Genomic DNA, 18519 nt, shown 5'->3' on the forward strand with positions numbered 1-18519 from the left:
TATAAGTTGAACAACTTGATGTGAAAACTGCATTCATTCATTTTTTAATCAGAGAAAAGGTATTGACTTTGATGAAATTTTTTCACCTGTGGTGAAGATGTCCTCTATCCGAGTTGTGCTTGGGTTAGCAGCTAGTTTGAACCTAGAAGTTGAACAACTTGATGTGAAAACTGCTTTCCTTCATGGTGATTTGGAGGAAGAGATCTATATGGAGCAACCAGAGGGTTTCGAAGTCAAAGGTAAAGAGCATCTTGTGTGCAAATTAAAGAAAAGTTTGTATGGGCTCAAGCAAGCACCTCGACAATGGTACAAGAAATTTGATTCTTTCATGGAGAAATATGGGTATGGTAAAACTACTTCTGCCCATTGTGTGTTTGTTAAGAAATTCTCTGATGGTGATTATATTATTCTCTTATTATATGTGGATGACATGTTGATTGTTGGTCATGACACTAAGAAGATTCAATCTTTAAAGAAAGATTTGAACAAGTCTTTTGCAATGAAAGACTTAGGTCCTGCAAAGCAAATTCTGGGTATGAGAATTACTCGTGACAGGAAGAATAATAAATTGTGGTTGTCTCAACACAATTATATTGAGAAGGTGTTAGAGAGGTTTAACATGAGCAATTGCAAACCTGTTAGTACTCCACTTGCTACTCATTTTAAATTGAATTCTGATAAATGTCCTACAAGTGAGAAAGACAAAGAAGAGATGAAGAAGGTTCCTTATGCATCCGCAGTTGGTAGTTTGATGTATGCTATGGTATGCACAAGGCCAGATATTGCTCATGCAGTTGGAGTTGTTAGTCGATTTCTCTCTAACCCTGGTAAAGATCATTCGCAAGCAGTGAAGTGGATTCTCAAATACCTCAGAGGCACTTCCAAAGTGTATTTATGCTATGGAGGTGGTGAACCTGTGTTGGATGGCTACACAGATGCAGATATGGCAGGTGATCTTGATTCTAGAAAATCTACTTCTGGTTAGATGATGACGTTTGCAGGGAGAGCTGTGTCTTGGCAATCAAGACTACAAAAGTGTGTTGCTTTGTCCACTACTGAAGCTGAGTACATTGCAGCAACTGAAGCTTCCAAAGAACTCTTGTGGATGAAGAAATTCCTACATGAGTTAGGCCTCAAGCAAGATAAGTTTGTGTTATTCTGTGACAGTCAGAGTGTGATCCATCTCAGCAAGAATTCGACTTTTCATGCAAAGTCGAAGCATATTGAAGTGCGGTATCATTGGATACAAGATGCACTGGAAATGAAGTCATTTTTAATTGAGAAGATTCATACTGATGAGAATGGTTCAGATATGATGACAAAGACCTTGTCTGTGTCGAAGATGATATGTTGTAGAAAGAAAGCTGGCATGATTGAGCAGTACCTTCCCACTTGAGTCGTGGGGGGGAGATTTGTTGGGTGGGCTCACTCCCCAAGTGGAACCCACCAATTTTACTAGTATTATTATTATTATTGAAATAAAAAGAAAAAGAAAAAAAAAGATTTTAATGGGCTTGGCCCACTTGAAGGTAATAAAAGGGATTTAGAAATCCCTAAGAAGACACACACAAAGACAACGGAAGAAGAACGGTTGCCAGAGAAGAAAAATAAAGGTTTGGTTCTAGTGGTGGTAACAGGTGTGTAGCAAACTTGCTCCGTTTGATATACAAATTTAGTATGTTATTCCTACCACTGAGTTTGTTATTTTAATATATAATTTGAGTTGTTTTATCTTCTCTAAGAGTTACTTTGGCATACCCACTTTAGTGGAAGGTTGTTATAAGGTTGTTATAGGGTTGTTATTGTTGATTGATATTCCCTATTGTTATTAGGAAGACTCTTGGTGTACTCATTAATTATTATAGTGGAAGTTTTACTGGACTAGGTCCCGTGGTTTTTATTCTCTCAATTTGAGGGAAGTTTTCCACGTTAAAATTGTGTTTGTCTCATATTTAATTTTCTGCCAATTATTATTGCTCTTGGAATTGTATTTTCTGTTTAACCATTTATCTGCACAGGTGGAGGAAAAATATTCCACATTATTGAGATAATTATCGCTAATTATCTCTGGTTTTTCCCAACACACAAATGTGGGATTACCGATGTCTACATATAGAACTATTGTGACAGCTCCTATAGGATTCAATATTTCAGTGAATCCTAGTGTTTTGTCATTCGCTTCACTAGGAGAAACACAAACATATGTTCTCAGTGTAGATGGAGCGATGAAGAAATCTATTGAGTCAACTTCTTTAGTTTGAGACAATGGTGAATCTCAAGTTAAGATCTCCATTATTATATTTGATGAAAGAGCAGAGAAAAGCCAACATACTAAAATATATGGTATACATTACATATATATTGTAATTTTTAATTTACTATTTTATATTTTTATTGAATAAATGATATACTTTTGCAAAAAAGAAAATCAAATTGAGTAATTCTTGTATTATTTTTTTTTTCTTCTCTTTGTTATATCTTTGAGTATTTCTTGTATCAATTTCATACATTTGAATAGCATTTTTATATATCGTTTGAACAACAAAATCTTGTGGAATACATAATTATATTTTTATGTGGATGAAACTCACTTTTATAAAATTAATTTTAAATAAAAGATTTTTCATTTCATAAACTCACTTTTGAATAGTATTTTTGATAATGACTTTCAAGCATTGAGGAGGATTTTTTTTTTTTCTTTCTATCTTTTATATTTATAATTTGGTTATGTTTTATACTTGTTTATACAATTATACTTTTGATTTTCTTTGGATCTCTATGTTAATTAGTACTTTCCTATGGTTTAGGAACATTATATAAACTTTGTAAAGGATTATTAAAATTTGATCTTTAATATCTGTTTAAATTTTTAACTATTACAATTAAAGACTTAATGTTTATGATAAGATATGAAATTTGACCTTTAACCTTTATTTTTAATTGAACTCTAATATATTTATAACAAAATAAACAACTAAAAATGTTTATCTTAAAAAAAAGTCTCCAGCTGCAGTTTAATAATTATGCACAATTTTCATGCACATTCACCTACACATTAATTTCATGTGGACTTTTATGTGGAGTAATCAAATTTTATGTGAAGTTACCTGCAGAATTACATGCGAAAATATTCGTAGAAATGTATGAAAATAGCTTTAGAAAAGGTTGCATGAAAATGTCTTAAGTTCGTATAGATTTGTAACCAATTATGTAGAAAATTCCGAAGGTAAATAGTTGATTTTTTAGTGGTGATATTGCGCTTGACATCCATATAGAGATGTTATAAATCATCATCTACAGAAAGTATAATCATAATATTTAAAAATATTTGAAAATATATTTAAAATATATAAGATATAAAAATGCTATGAATTGAATATTTAAATTAAATTTAAAAAATTAAAGCAACATGAACTATTGTTTTATAATATTTTTGTTTAACATTTCAATCTTGAAAACAATTCTTATTATTTGAAAACTTAATTTTTAAATGATTTCTAGACACTTTTTCAATTAATGAAAAACAAGAATACAAACACATATTTTAAGCAACCATTTTAATTTTACTTTTGATAGGCTTCAATTTCACGTGTTTTCAGAATAAATATTTTGCTATTATATTCAAAAGAAAAAAAATAAACTTCACTTTATAAATTTTTTTTAAAAAAATTAGTTCTTCTTTAAATTATTTAAATTTACAAATATTTAGTATAATGATTAATAAACTTCCAAAATACCATATATCCCTCTTTTAAATATAAATATATATGATCAAGGCCAGATGTTAAGTGAATTGTTGAATGATTTTATTGAACGTGTTTTAAATGATTATTAGAGTTTATATGTATATATCTTTATGTTAGAATGATAACACTCAAAAAATATTATAAGAGATACTTTAGACTTAATTTGATCCAAGTTAAATATATTTTGTGCGATTGCATTTGTTCTAAATTATATTCACAAAAAATATTGAATAAAAACAAAACAATAAGCAAATATAAATTTTTAACCAATCTTATTAATCTTATTGATGCAATTAATTAATATGAGAGTTATTTTTCTCATATACAAAATGATTGGATGTAAAAATAATAGAAGAGTTGTAATTTTAAGAATTCATATTATTAGGCGGATCACAACATGGAAGCCTATGACAGACAATTGGATCACATATTGTTCCAATTTGGCAACAAGGTGGTAATCCTTGTACATTTCCAACCAAAAAACATGCAATAGCCACAAATAGGGAATTTTGTTTGAGTACCTCTTTTTTTATAAAAAAAAACCACATATATACTCTCTTTTGAAAACTGTATACGTCAATGCCCTCTTTTTTTTCTTAGTTTCAAGTCGTCAGTAGAATGACGACTTCTTTAAGGAAGTCTAAGTTCCAAATGGCGACTTTCCACTTAATTTAAAAAAAAATGGAATGGCGATTTCCTTAAGGAAACTCAAGTTCTAAATGGCGACTTCCCACATGGTTTTTTAAAAAAAAATTCAATTTTCTTTTAATTTTAATAGAATAACATAAATATTATATATATAATTAATTAATATAATTCATAAAAATACATAAAAATAAAAAAATAGAAATTTTAAATTACGAAAAAAATTTAGTAAACCCAAGTTCCAAATGGGCATTTCTCAAAAGTTTGTTTTTTTTAAAAGAAATTAATTCAATTTTTATTGAAATAACAAAAGTAATATATATATATATATAATTAATATAATTCATAAAAATAGATAAATAGAACTTTTAAATTACGATAAAATTTTAGGAAGCCCAAGTTCGAAATGCCAATTTCCCAAAAGTTTTTTTAAAAAAACATTTATTTCAATTTTTATTTCGCCAAATGTTACAGCCAGCTCTAGTCAATTATCCTAATTTCTATTTATGTAGTTTTATCGTAATTTAAATTTGCTATATATGTATTTTTATGAATTATATTAAGTATAATTATATATATATATATATGTATATTATTTTTGTTATTTCAATAAAAATTGAAATAAATGTTTTCTTAAAAAAGCCTTTGGGAAATCGGCATTTCGAACTTGGGCTTCTTAAAATTTTATGGTAATTTAAAATTTCTATTTATCTATTTTTATGAATTATATTAATTATTTATATATTACTTTTGTTATTTCAATAAAAATTGAAATAATTTATAAAAAAAAAACCTTTGAGAAATCAGCATTTCGAACTTAAATTTCCTAAATTTTTATCGTAATTTAAAATTTTTATTTATCTATTTTTATGAATTATATTAATTATATATATATATATATATATATTACTTTTGTTATTTCAATAAAAATTGAATTATTATTTGTTTTAAAATTTTTGAAAAATGTCCATTTAAAACTTGGATTTACTAAAAACATTTTTTAATTTAAAATTTATATTTATTTATTTTTATATTAATTAATTATATATATATATTATTTATGTTATCTATTAAAAATTTAAAAAAAAATTGAATTTTTTTTTTTAAAAAAAAAAAATCAAGTGGGAAGTCGCCATTTGGAACTTGGGCTTCCTTAAAGAAGTCGCTATTCCAAATGGCGACTTGTAACTAAGAAAAAAAATGGGACATTTACGTATATAGTTTTCAAAATAGGGTATATATGTGTTTTTTTTTTAAAAAGAGGGTGCTCAACAAAAATTCCCCGACAAATAACATTATAATCTTCAATAACATTTTCAAAAGACTTTCCATTATAACCAAGTTTGATTTTCAAAGTAAATATTGTAATAAATGGAAAAATATTTACTTACAATTATTTCTAATTAACTGGTACAAAAGTAAATTAGAAATGGCTAAAATAATTAGGTTGGACTCACATAACATAACTAAATAAAGACATATAAATCATATTCTAAGGCATATAAATCAGATTCTAAAATAATATACATAATTATTGTACAATTATTTGCTTAATGCCTTAGTCATCAATTGTTTTCTCCAAACTATCAGAATTTGAGAAACTAATTTAGGAAGGAAAAAAGCTACAAATAATAAGTTCAACAAAAATTCCACATAAGTACATTAAAAAGCTACCCCCAAGTTATGTAAGTTTTAACTAGCATCTATAGCATCGAACCATAACACATAGAAGTAGACGTAGTGAAGCAGCAACAAATTACAATAGTGCATGTAATGAAAACCAGAAAACCAGAAAGGGAAGAATTCAGGTAAATTTGATTATACTTGTTATAGTTCTGGTAACATTTACTCAAATAACTATTCATATCTAAGATTTTGATGTCAAAAATAAGATCTATTAGTTACAATTGGTAATTCTTGAGGAAAAAAAGTGATAAAATAGAGCATAGAGCATGATATGATAATTAAGTTGAAGTCTTAAACTTTTGATTACGCATATAATGAAGTTGCTACTAGTACAGAGTGAAACAAATGGCATGATAGTAAACAAAAGTGGCAAAACAATAGAGAAAACACTGAAATGTTATTATTATTCAATGAAATCAGCACAATCATTTAACGTATTACAATTATTCAAGTGAATAATAGTAATCAATTATTCAAGCCTAAAACAACACCTAAACAATTGCACATTAAAGAGTGAAGCAAAAGAAAATGATCTCAGTGAAATGTCTACCCAAAAGTGTCCTCAATTGGGCCCCTTATTTCCCAGGCACACAAGTGAAGAGAACATACAAAAATCTAGAATTCCTTGCAATGACACTTTATATAACAACATACTAAAACCAACCACGTTTCATCAAACAACTTATTTGCATTATTCATTAATGAAACATGGTAGAGATTGATTCTTCATTCCATAATTACGCAAGTTATAAAGAAAACCTGTACACAAGAGTTCAACAACAAAACATTCACATAAAAATAGTAATCATTCATAATGTAGAAATATTTTGTCATTTTAAGTATTACTGATAGATAAGTCTTCAGTTTTTTTGTTGTTCTTGAGTTTTGAACATGGTGTATAGGAAATTGTTTGTGTTGAATCCATTGTATTCAATGTAACAGTTGCTCTGCCGCCGTGAGTATCACGTCAAAATGAAAACAAATATCACTTAGTTTCAACTTTCAGGCACCAAATTGAAAATCAGTACATCATCCTCTTGTAACACACATGAACACAACCATAAGCAGGCAACCAAAAATTTAACTAACTAACTGACACCATCAAGTTATTTAGCACCAATTTAACACACTAGCGCCCAAGAAACCATCACAAAGCTGAATGAAACACCTATTTAAACTCAAACCAATAATTAACATTTAAAAAACACAGTGAACAATCAAAAATCATCATAATAACTCAAAAAAACGAAAATAAACAACAAACAATTTGACTAAAATTATTGAATAATAACGACTTAATACAAAATGCTTTAGCCATGAGAATATGACAAATTTAGAGGTACTATAGCACCTGGACTTGATCAAATTAGTGTTGATCTAGTCATCTAGCAAGTTCAATTTTAACTTAATTTATCACGTGTATGATTTTGTCCTTTTATAATAACAAACTTATGTTACACAATTACTTACATAATCTTGATTTGTATCTTGGTTGAGAGCTATTCTTTACTGTCTTTATCTTGTATACTTATTTATTCTTGAGTGCTTTTCTACCCTTAGGATCCTTTACCAAATCAAATGTGTGATTCTCATGCAAGGAATTCATCTCTTCTTGCATGGCCTTCAACCACTTTTCTTTATCAATATTTTGTAATAGTTTCTTGATAGTACTCTAACTCTCTACTATCAGTGATCATCACATACTTATATGGATGATATCTTTCAGAAGGTTGACATTCTCTAGTAGATCTTCTCAACTTAAACTCGACTAGTGGCTCAGTTGGAACCTGTTCATCATGGCGAGGTAGATGATCATGAGTTACATTCTCATAATCTATTTTTATATCTCCCCTATCAACAAAAGTTTATGAGGGGGCTTACGCGCAACATCAATGTAACTTCTAGAATTTGGTTTCTATTTCTCAGTTTTATCAAAATCTTCAATAGTCTGGTCTTCAAGAAATATCACATCTCGACTTCTGATAATTTTCTTGTCAACTAGATCCCACAATCTCTAACCAAATTCTTTATCACCATAACCGAAAAATACACACTGTTTGGATTTACTATCAAGCTTGAACCTCTCATCTCTTGGAACGTGAACAAAACATCTACAACTAAAAACTCTCAAATGGCGGTAAAAGACATATTTCACTGTCTACACTATATTTGGAACATCACATATCAAGTGGAATAGAAGGAGAAACATTGATAAAATCCACTGAAGTTTTCATTGCTTCACCCCAAAAGGATTTCAATAATTTTTCATGAGAGAGCATACATTTGATTTCATCATTAATCGTACGATACATTCTCTCTGGAACTGTTTTCTCAAGCCTGATTTCATGTTCTCTACAATACTCTTCAAACGGATCTCTATATTCACCCCGTTATTTGATCGAACACATTTAATTTTTCTTCCCTTTTCTCTTTCAACACTTGCATGAAAATGCTTGAAGACTCAAAGTACCCGATCTTTAGATTTCAAAGGAAAGGCCTACACTTTTCTAGAATGGTCGTCAATAAAAGTAACAAAATATGATGCACCACCAAGAAATTTACTATCCATCATACAAACATCAATATGAACTAAATCAAGAATATTTTTCCTCTTATGAGGACCAATATGACATGAGACCGATGTGCATATGTCATAAATCAGAAGATGCGTCTTTAATTGTATTCACTTCTTCCTTGCATAGCTTCGTAGGCATCCTATAGAGAGAAGTAGAGCTTCGCTCATTTGCAACCACTAGGGACCCTTTGGCGATTTTACATATACCACTACCACCAAAGCAAGTGTGATAACCCTCAATATCAAAGGCTTTCACTGAAATCAAATTAAGATGAATATCAGGAACATGTCTAACATTCTTCAATTGAAGCTTACAACCAATCCCAGTTTTAACCCAAACATCTCATATACCGATAATGTTGCATACACCTTCATCTCCCATTTTTACCATGCCAAAATTATCAACACTATAAGATGAGAAGAAATCACACCTAGGAGTAACATGACATGAGACACCCGACTCAATAATCCAAGTTGAATCTTGACATGCAAGGTTTATGGAATTATCATCGCAAACAATGTAGATATTATTAACAGATGCAATTGTTGTTGTATCTTTATCATTTCTCATCTCTTTGCCACAATGATAGCATATCACTTTTTTTCTAGTCCTCGACTTACTTCTTGACTTGCTACGACTTTCAGAGTTGTCGCGTCTATGGAAGTTTATAGAGTGACTTCTCCTCCGTGGCTCTGTAACTAGGGCTTCTGACTTTGAGGAAGAACCAATCAAACCACTTTTCTTTCTTCGAGCTTCTTAATTCAACATGCTCTCTTTAACTGTTGACATTTTCAACTTTCCACTTGGAGTTGAATTGGTCAACATCACAATAAGGACTTCCAAATTATTAGACAAGGAACTCAACAATAACAACGCTTGCAACTCATCATCTAATTTAATTTATGCGGTTGTTAACTGATTCATTGTACTCTAAAAAATACTCATATGCTCTACCATTGAATCCACATCTTTGTATTTCATATTCATTAGCTTCTAAATCGAGAATGTTTTATTTTGCATATTATTTCGTTCATACAACTCTTTTAATTTTTTCCATATCTTGTTAGCATCTATTTCAGTTTCAACATTTGGATATACACTCAGATCCAACCACTGTCTGATCAACGTCAATGTCTTTCTATTCATCTTCTTCCAATCAGTGTCAGATTTATCTATGAGTTTAATAGTGTCACCCTTAATAGGATCATACAAATCTTTACTGTATAACATGTCTTCCATGAGAGTCTCCTAAAGCGTGTAATTAGAAGAGTTGAGTTTAATCATATTCAGACTTTTATTTTCCTCCTTCATTTAAATGCACACATCAAATAACTGAGCTCTGATTGGGAAAAAACCAGAGATAGTTATCTGAATAATTGTCTCTATAATCCAAAATATTTTTCTCCCACCTATGCATATAAATGACCAAACACAAAATACAATTCAATAGAGCAATAATAATTGGCAGAAAATAAATATGAGACAAACACAATTTTTAACGTGGAAAACTCCCTCATTGGTGACTTATCCCTCGTGGTATTATTATTATTATTTTTTTGAAAACAAACAATTTAGGGCTGTTTGATTTTAATCTGAAAACTCTATTTCAATTTTTAAAAATTTAAAAGCTAAAAAATTTGTTTGGGTTAAATTTGGTTATTTATCCCTAGTGATAGTTTGTTCTACTATTCATAACTACAAACATAAGTGGAATTTACCAGATATATTATTCAACATATGGAAACCAATGGATCTTATGGAACTTGAGAGGGTGAATAAAGGTCCATGCATAGAAATAACAATAAGTAGGAATCGTATTAGAGATAGGATGTGGATACACCATCACAATTATTTGCACAAATTACTATCTTTTAGATTTTATTATATACAATGTTGGTGGATATTTCCTAAATACTTGTGTTGGTTCGACTTAATTTTTATGTTCTTCGTGGATAGTATCTATGTGAAATTGTTGTATAACTTTTTCCTCAATTGAATTTTAGAAATAGTGATCAAATAATATATTTTTATATTACAATTAAATTTGAAACTCTATTCACTTGCAATTAATCTTATTTTATAAAAAAATTAAGGAAGTGAACAATAATAGACAAGTGTTTATTAAAATCTTTTTATAAAAATATATTTATTAATTAAACTAAAATATTTACTTGTATTTAAATGTTATTAGTTGAATTTTTCTATCTTTTTACTTTTATTATTTAATATAAGAAAAACATATTTTGAAAATTGTATTATCAAATAGTTTTTTTTTAATTCTCTATTTGAAAATCTATTTTAAAAAATTAGATTATCAAATAAGTTTTCTCTTTTTCTCATCTTTAAAACTGTTTTTAAAAATAAGTATCTCAAACAAATTTTTTCTTTAATTTTATTTTTTAAAATTAAATTTATACAACAAATTTTAAAAACAAAAATACAAAAGTATTTCAAACATGCCCTAATTCTTCAATAATTTACTTCTCTATTATTCTTAACAAACAGTTAAGATGTCTCCGTGTCTTATTTAGGGAAAGGCTATTCCTTTTTAGTGTACGTGTAAGAAAGTTCACAAAAAAGAGAAACTCTATTCATTTTTATGCGTAATGTGGTGAAATGAGACACATCTTAGGCTTCGATACTATAGAACGAGACATCTTGTTCATGTTGTCTCATTGGTAAAACCTAGTTGGCTAATTGTGGTTACATTATAAATATGCACTTAAATTTTAACCAATCAATGAAAAGCTCAAGATAGAATGTAACACTCCAGATTTTTATCTACTACAAATAGAATGTAACTCTCCAATTTTAATCACTACAAATAGAAAGTAACGCTCTAGATTTTTATCGAAAAAATTATTTAAAATATTTGTTATCTTTAAAAAAACGAATATATATTTTTTAAAGAAATAGTTTACCATGTTATAAATAAAATTTGCGCTAGGAAATAATTATAAATATTGTTTTTGTAAAAGAATCCAAACCAATTCAATGATTAATTTTTTTTTAAATTTTAATTTGTTAATTGTTAAAAAAAAGTCCATTTATACGCTGAAATAGAATAAATTATTATTAAGTGAAATTCATGAAAAATAAGATTAATTGAAATTAACGACGATTTGATTATTTCCTAACGAAAAGGAACCACCTTCGAATTTTTAATTAAAGTTATTGACAAAAAGTAAATAAGCTTTAGAAACATATTGCGTCGGTTTTATTATACAAAATGTACACCTTCTTGATCATTAGTACTTAAAATGTTGGTATAAGGTGTCACTTCATCCCACGAAAAAAGTTTTAGAATAATTTACAAAGACGTGTTAAGATTATCTGTTTACTAAGTTGTAAAATGTACTTATAAAAATCACATAACAACCTAACTAAAACACATACTTATAAAAATAAAATATAAAAATATGTGAAAGTTATGCATGTTCCTAAAACTATATGATCCTGATATAATATCTTTTAGGTGTCTACCCAGAAAGTCACTCATACTAATGGACAAAGATATACCAACCACTAAGGGGTCCACAAAGATTGCATATGTTATGTTATGACAAATAACTAGCCACAAAGGCGTTGAATAGAGAGACATATGATATGTCATAGAAACAAGCCAACCCCAAAGGTAACTACAAAGACAAAATATTGAAGATTTAATTTTAATCACATGTGACATAAAATTTATATTCTCACATATATATGCTCATATTCAATAATCAATAATTTCAGCATCCCCAATATGGAACACATATACACATGAATAAATATCTCAAAATAAAAACTTTCATTTTATAACCCATAAAATCCGATTAGCTACATGTTATTGATAAAAATTAAAACTTAAATCACCAATAACATAAACAAAAATAGAAAACTTTATTCTTTCTGCTATTAAATTTCTTCCATTATTAGTCATTTACACATAAAAATCAAACTTTACACAAACGCATAACAATAATCAACTTTCTCATATTATCATAATTAAAAATAAAAGCTTTTCAATAATTTCCACAAGATAGATATATTGTTCATAAAAATACAAACTTTATAATTAAATTATATAAAAATCAAGGCTTTAAATCAAATACATTATGAAAAAACATATTATTCATGAATATTATAAAAATAAGAACTTTATAATTAAGTATACCACGACAACTCAAAAATTGCAACTTTATTTCAAATATCACAACAAGTATATTATTCACGTTATAATAATAAATAAAAAATTTAATTACTTTTATCAAGACAAAGATACTGCTCATAAAAATTAAAATTTTATAATTAAAATCATTAACACAACCATCAAAATGAACACTTTTCTTTTAAGACATCGAGACATTATATTAATATTTTACAAATTATTAATTTTATATCTAATCTAACTTTGTATGGAAAAAAATCCTTAAATATTTAGATATGATGATGATGTTGGCGATAGAAAAACAAGAGAGGGATTCTAGAGTTTTCTTCTTTCTTTACTTTGTGAAATGAAATTCATTGTTTCACATTGTTATGTTAATGTTAGCTGCCATCTGCTAATGGTTGAGTAACCTCCTTGCTAACCGGTAAAAGCTTTTTTGATCCTAACTATCCTTTTTCTATTTATAGCGTTGATGTTGTTCCGATTAATGAAATATATGTTACTGATCTATTGCTCTAATACTGTGTTTGATTATTGAGAATGGTTGAATGTTGATTAGAAAACTTATATTTTAAATCTTCCAATGAATTTTTAAATAATAGACAATATTATGATTTAGGAAAAGAGATAAGTCAAAATACGTGATTATAATTCAATTATTTATATCTTAGTAATGAGACTCTTTTATCTTTAGAGAGTATTAGAGTGTGGTATGATAAGGCCAAGGTGGACTTACCATAGAATGTAAATGTCTAATGGTTGAATATATTGATGGGTGATGATTAGGTATGACAACGAGGTGGGGTGGGGGTGTATTTTGCCTCCTCAATCTCTCACCCGACTAATCAGAGAAAACTTACACCCGCCTCCGTTTCATAGCAGATATAAATTTAAAATCATATATATTATAATTAATATAATAAAATAATTATTATTAGACAATAATAAAATTACAAAATATTTTCTATAGAAATAAAATTATAATTTTAATATTTAAAAAAATATTAAGTATATTCAATATGTATATGTATATGTATATGTATATAAAATTTAAAAATTATAATAATTTTACTTGTGAGGCGGATTCGGGTGCACGGTGGATATCACCACTCCTAAACTAATACCTGTCTCCGAATTTTAATTTCAAAAAAATCTGCACCCGCACCGATCAAAGCGGGATTTTCGAACTTAAATCAAATGGATTTGGATGGTACCCGTAACTGCAGGTTATATTGCCATCTCTAGTGATGATTTTAATTTAAGTATTAGCCTAATCTTTAGCGGATAAGTATTATTTTGTGAAGTTAAGAGTAGTAAAATTAAATTAAATTAAGTGTTCAATATTTGGTGGAGTCTAGAATTGATGTTTGTACCTTAAGAATATGATCATTTAACTTGGGAAATATTGAGGTGATTTTTAGGATGTATCTATACCTTGATTGTTGTTGTGTGTTGATCATGATGCTATAAGATGCATGATTATGTGATGATTATTGTTGAGACGAGTCACCTAGCCAACCTAGTCAATGACCAAGCCTATGAAAGGTGACGATGCTATTAACTTTTGTTTTGTGAAATATAAATGCATCATATAGAAGTTGTTTATTATATGGGTGAAACTAGCATATGAATTGGATGATGGAGGCTCCGTTGGGTTTATTAACCTATTCTTTGGGTGATTATGATTCAGTTTGGAAATCCTATGGGACTTGTACTGATCCCAAGATGTCATGACATACGTTAGAACTTGGGTGACCTGGATTATCCACCTAATCATATCTTATTAGTGACATAGTGATGCATCGAAGTCAACCCTAATATGATGCTTCTTTGACTGATCAAGAAGTCCTCCAGTCTACTTTGATGAGTTTGAGTTATTGAGACCATATGCATATAAAATAAGGGTGGAGGAACGTTGCATCGACATGCATGTCTTTTGATAGCATTTCAATAAGTGTACTTAATCGTTGCAAATAATAATTAAAACGGTAATACCGAGTGTCAAACTGAAGGATTGCGTTTTACTATCGAATTCTATTTAATTACTAAAATTGAACAACAAGTTCCCAAATTGATTGAAATAATATTTGAAATTAACAACAATAATAAAATTGATCTTTTATAATAAGAAAAATGTCAGGGATGAGTTTCACTTTGAATTCAACCTTGGTGTCTAATTTGATCCTAGTTACTGAATTCATTTATTGAATTGTTACCGAATTCTCTTTATTATTCTTGCCTTAATGTCTTAGTGACAGAACATTTAATTCCAAAGTAACCCCTAATTCCTTAGTGGATTTAAGATTAGAATTAAGTCTTACAGTACATGAATTCTCTTGTTAAACTATTGTCTTTGCAACTAATTTAATTGGTTTCATGACCTGCATCTATCCCTAGACTACAAATTCACGAATTTCTCATCTCAAACATTCGTAAAGTCCACTTCCATTTCAAAATACGAATCGTAGAATATTATAATGTTGATCAAGCAATAAAAAGCATGAAGCACATAGATGAGAAAAATAATTCAATAAACTTATTCATATAACTAGATATCAAATCAGAAAAATAAAGATTTCATCTTGTTACACTCATCCCTAACAAATAGGGTTTAGTTACTCATGACAGATATATAAAAGATAGAGATTAGAGAAGAATTACAAGAAAGATACATAAATGATTCTTGATAAAACTGCTCCAATGGTGTTAGAAATGGTCGTCTTTGAGTTTCTATGCTAGGGTACAAGTCTCCCCATTTTCCAATGGTAAAAAAGATCCCTAAAAAGTGAGAAAAATGCGTTTTTATACATTCAGCAGCGTGCTATGCGCCCCACTTAAGGGATTTGCGCTCCGGGCGCGCTTGAACAGTGTCAAAAGCGTGCAAATGCGCCCCTGGCGCTAAGGCTGGGCAAAATTCAGTTATGCTTGAAAATCGAACCGAACCGAACTAGTTTTCAGTTTGGAAAAAACTGAACCAAACTAGTTCTATAAACCAGTGAACCGGTTTAATACTCCAAACCAAACTAAACCAATTTAATACTCCAAACTAAACTGAACCGGTTTTAACTTATTTTTACTTGTACCAAACCGAACTGGTTTTAACTTATTTTTACTTATACCAAACCAAACTGCTTTTGTATTAAATTGAACCGCGCTATTTAATTCCTATAGACTTTTTTTCCTATTTAATTCATTGACTAGTAGTCTGGCAGCATGTGGAGCAATGTTGATTAATCAGAATTCACATGCTGCCTTTCTAGATACATACTAAGCCTTGCATTGGCACAACAATATTGATCAATCATAATTAATCAGAAACAGAATCAGATACATATTAATCTTTCCCCATAAGATAAAATTATAATTAATCAGAAACAGAAACAACAATGTCTAATTAGGGTAATGTTGATCAATCAGTCACATCACATCACCAAACCTTAATAGGCTAATGAATTTTCTAAAAATCTCTGCCCAGCACACATGTAACTAAAAGATGAACAAAAATAGATTCCTTAATATTCTAAAAGTATGATCCCTAAACTCAAATAATCTATTTACTTCAACAATTTTACTTCAAATGCAATGATGCTAAACAAAATAGAAACAAATGTCTTTAATCATCAAGACTAATGACACTAGCAGATGTTGTTGCGTAGAGCGTTGGAGAAATGATCTCTGCAAAAAAGAGTATTTCGTTATGTTTCAAAAACTTTAAAATACAATACAAAGTTTGTAGAACTAAAAATATTGTAACATACCTTTCTCAAAGGTTTCAAGTTCTTTAAGGTCCTCATCAAATAGATTTGAGAAAGGAGATCCTTTCAGCCAATCTTGAGTGCAAACGAGTACTTCCACTATCGAAGGTGTAAGATTACTACGATGAGGATCCAATACCCTTCCTCCAGTGCTGAAAGCAGACTCTGATGCTACAGTAGACACAGGAATGGCCAACACGTCACGAGCAACACTTGAAAGGATGGGGAATCTAGTTGAGTTGACTTTCCACCAATTCAGAATGTCAAATTCGACAAAATAAGGTTCACACTCTTCAGCAAGGTATTTATCAAGTTCAGACTTAGGATTAATTCTTTGCCCTGTTGATTTTTTGTAGAAGCTCATACCATGTATATCATTATCATCTTCCTCTGGTTGTGATTCTCCTATACTTTGAGAACCTTCCTCCCAACCTTCATATTCTCGATAAATTGATTTCAAGGAAGATGACAATTTCGTCTTCAATGCCTCACCATCTACATCAAAAAAATAATCAAGAAAGTAGTTTACATATCCAAATTTGCAAGTTGGGTCCAATACAACAACAATGAGTAACAGCACGTTTATTCCATCAACGTTGCCCCAATACTTGTCATATTTACTCTTCATACTAATCCCCATCGACTTTATGCTTGCATCATTGTGCTCACTTAATAATCGAATCTTCCTTCCAATAGGAAATACGTCCTTCATATATATGTTACTAGTAACATATGAAGAGCCGGAAATATGCATAGTAGAGTCATAGAAAATTTTCAAAAAGGGAAGCACCGTATTAGCAAAGTCCCAATCCTTAGATAGAGGTACTTCAAGGCCTTTATCCCTAGATAGTTCTTTGACATACTTAGCATCGACAGTTTCTAACAAATCAAAGGCTTTTTGATACTTCACAACCGTTACTAACATCAAGTATGTAGAATTCCATCTAGTTTCCACATCTAGACATATGAGACCTTTATAAGAAATTTTCTCCCTTTCAACACATCCCTTAAACCTTGCCAATCTTGAAGGAGACAGTCTCACATACTTGACTGCTTTCCGGATTCTTGTGATAGAAATGTCCTCATCTTTTAAACCTTCCTTTACAATCAAACTCAAGATATGTGCACAACACCGCATATGGATATATTCTTCGTTCAAGAGCAAATAATTCCTTGCATTTATCCATTTCTTCATAAATTTAATTTCGACGTCATTAGACGATGCATTATCTACTGTTATGCTAAAGGCACGATTCAACTCCCAAGCATTTAAACATGTCTCGACTTCCTTAGCCATGAACTCTTCTGTATGGCTTGTGATTTAAAAAAATTCAAGATTCTCTTATGAAAATTCCATTTTTATCAATGAAATGTGAAGTTAGACTCATGTAGCTTAGATTTTGGATAGAAGTCCATGTGTCTGTCGTAAGACAAACCCTCCCACAATTTTTTGAGATGAAAATTTTAAGTCTTTCTCTCTCCGCATCAAAAAGTGACCAAATAGTACGCCTTAATGTAGAGAGGGATGGAATATCAAACTGTGGTTGTAAGACATTCACAAAGTTTCGAAAAAACACATTCTCCACAAATCGAAAAGGAAGCTCTGCTCCCACAAACATCTTCACAAGCTCCAATTGACATGCCTCTTGGTCAAACGTTGAATGAGGTGAAGAGACAACAACTAATTCCTCCTTTTGTGTTTTATGCCTTTTCAGTTCTTGATTATTATGATGCTCCTTACATCTTTTCAGATGCATAGTCATAACACTTGTCCCATCCTTGAATTTAATCAAGTTTCCACAATAATGACATTTGACCATTTGACCTGAATTAGGCACTTCAGTAAAGTGATTCCATGCTTGTGATCGATTTTTACGCTTACATGGTGGAAGATGAGCTGATATAGCTTCACCAGAAGGGGCAACCGAAGTGACAGCAATATGTTCTTCATTCTCCAT

At 29.7% G+C, this 18519-nt stretch overlaps 1 protein-coding gene across 1 annotated transcript; it reads right to left on the bottom strand.

The window, feature by feature from the left end:
* Positions 1 to 16419: 16419 nt before the first annotated feature.
* LOC105852036 (zinc finger BED domain-containing protein RICESLEEPER 2-like) lies at positions 16420 to 17858 on the bottom strand. Its single transcript, XM_012715452.1, has 2 exons — positions 16565 to 17858; positions 16420 to 16481 (listed from the first exon to the last, which is right to left on the bottom strand). Exons 1-2 carry the CDS (start codon positions 17856 to 17858, stop codon positions 16420 to 16422), a joined length of 1356 nt encoding a protein of 451 aa, XP_012570906.1.
* Between the last annotated feature and the right edge of the window lie 661 nt (positions 17859 to 18519).

Source organism: Cicer arietinum, chromosome 5, assembly GCF_000331145.2.
Source record: "Cicer arietinum cultivar CDC Frontier isolate Library 1 chromosome 5, Cicar.CDCFrontier_v2.0, whole genome shotgun sequence".
In the NCBI taxonomy this organism is placed as follows: Eukaryota; Viridiplantae; Streptophyta; class Magnoliopsida; order Fabales; family Fabaceae; genus Cicer; species Cicer arietinum.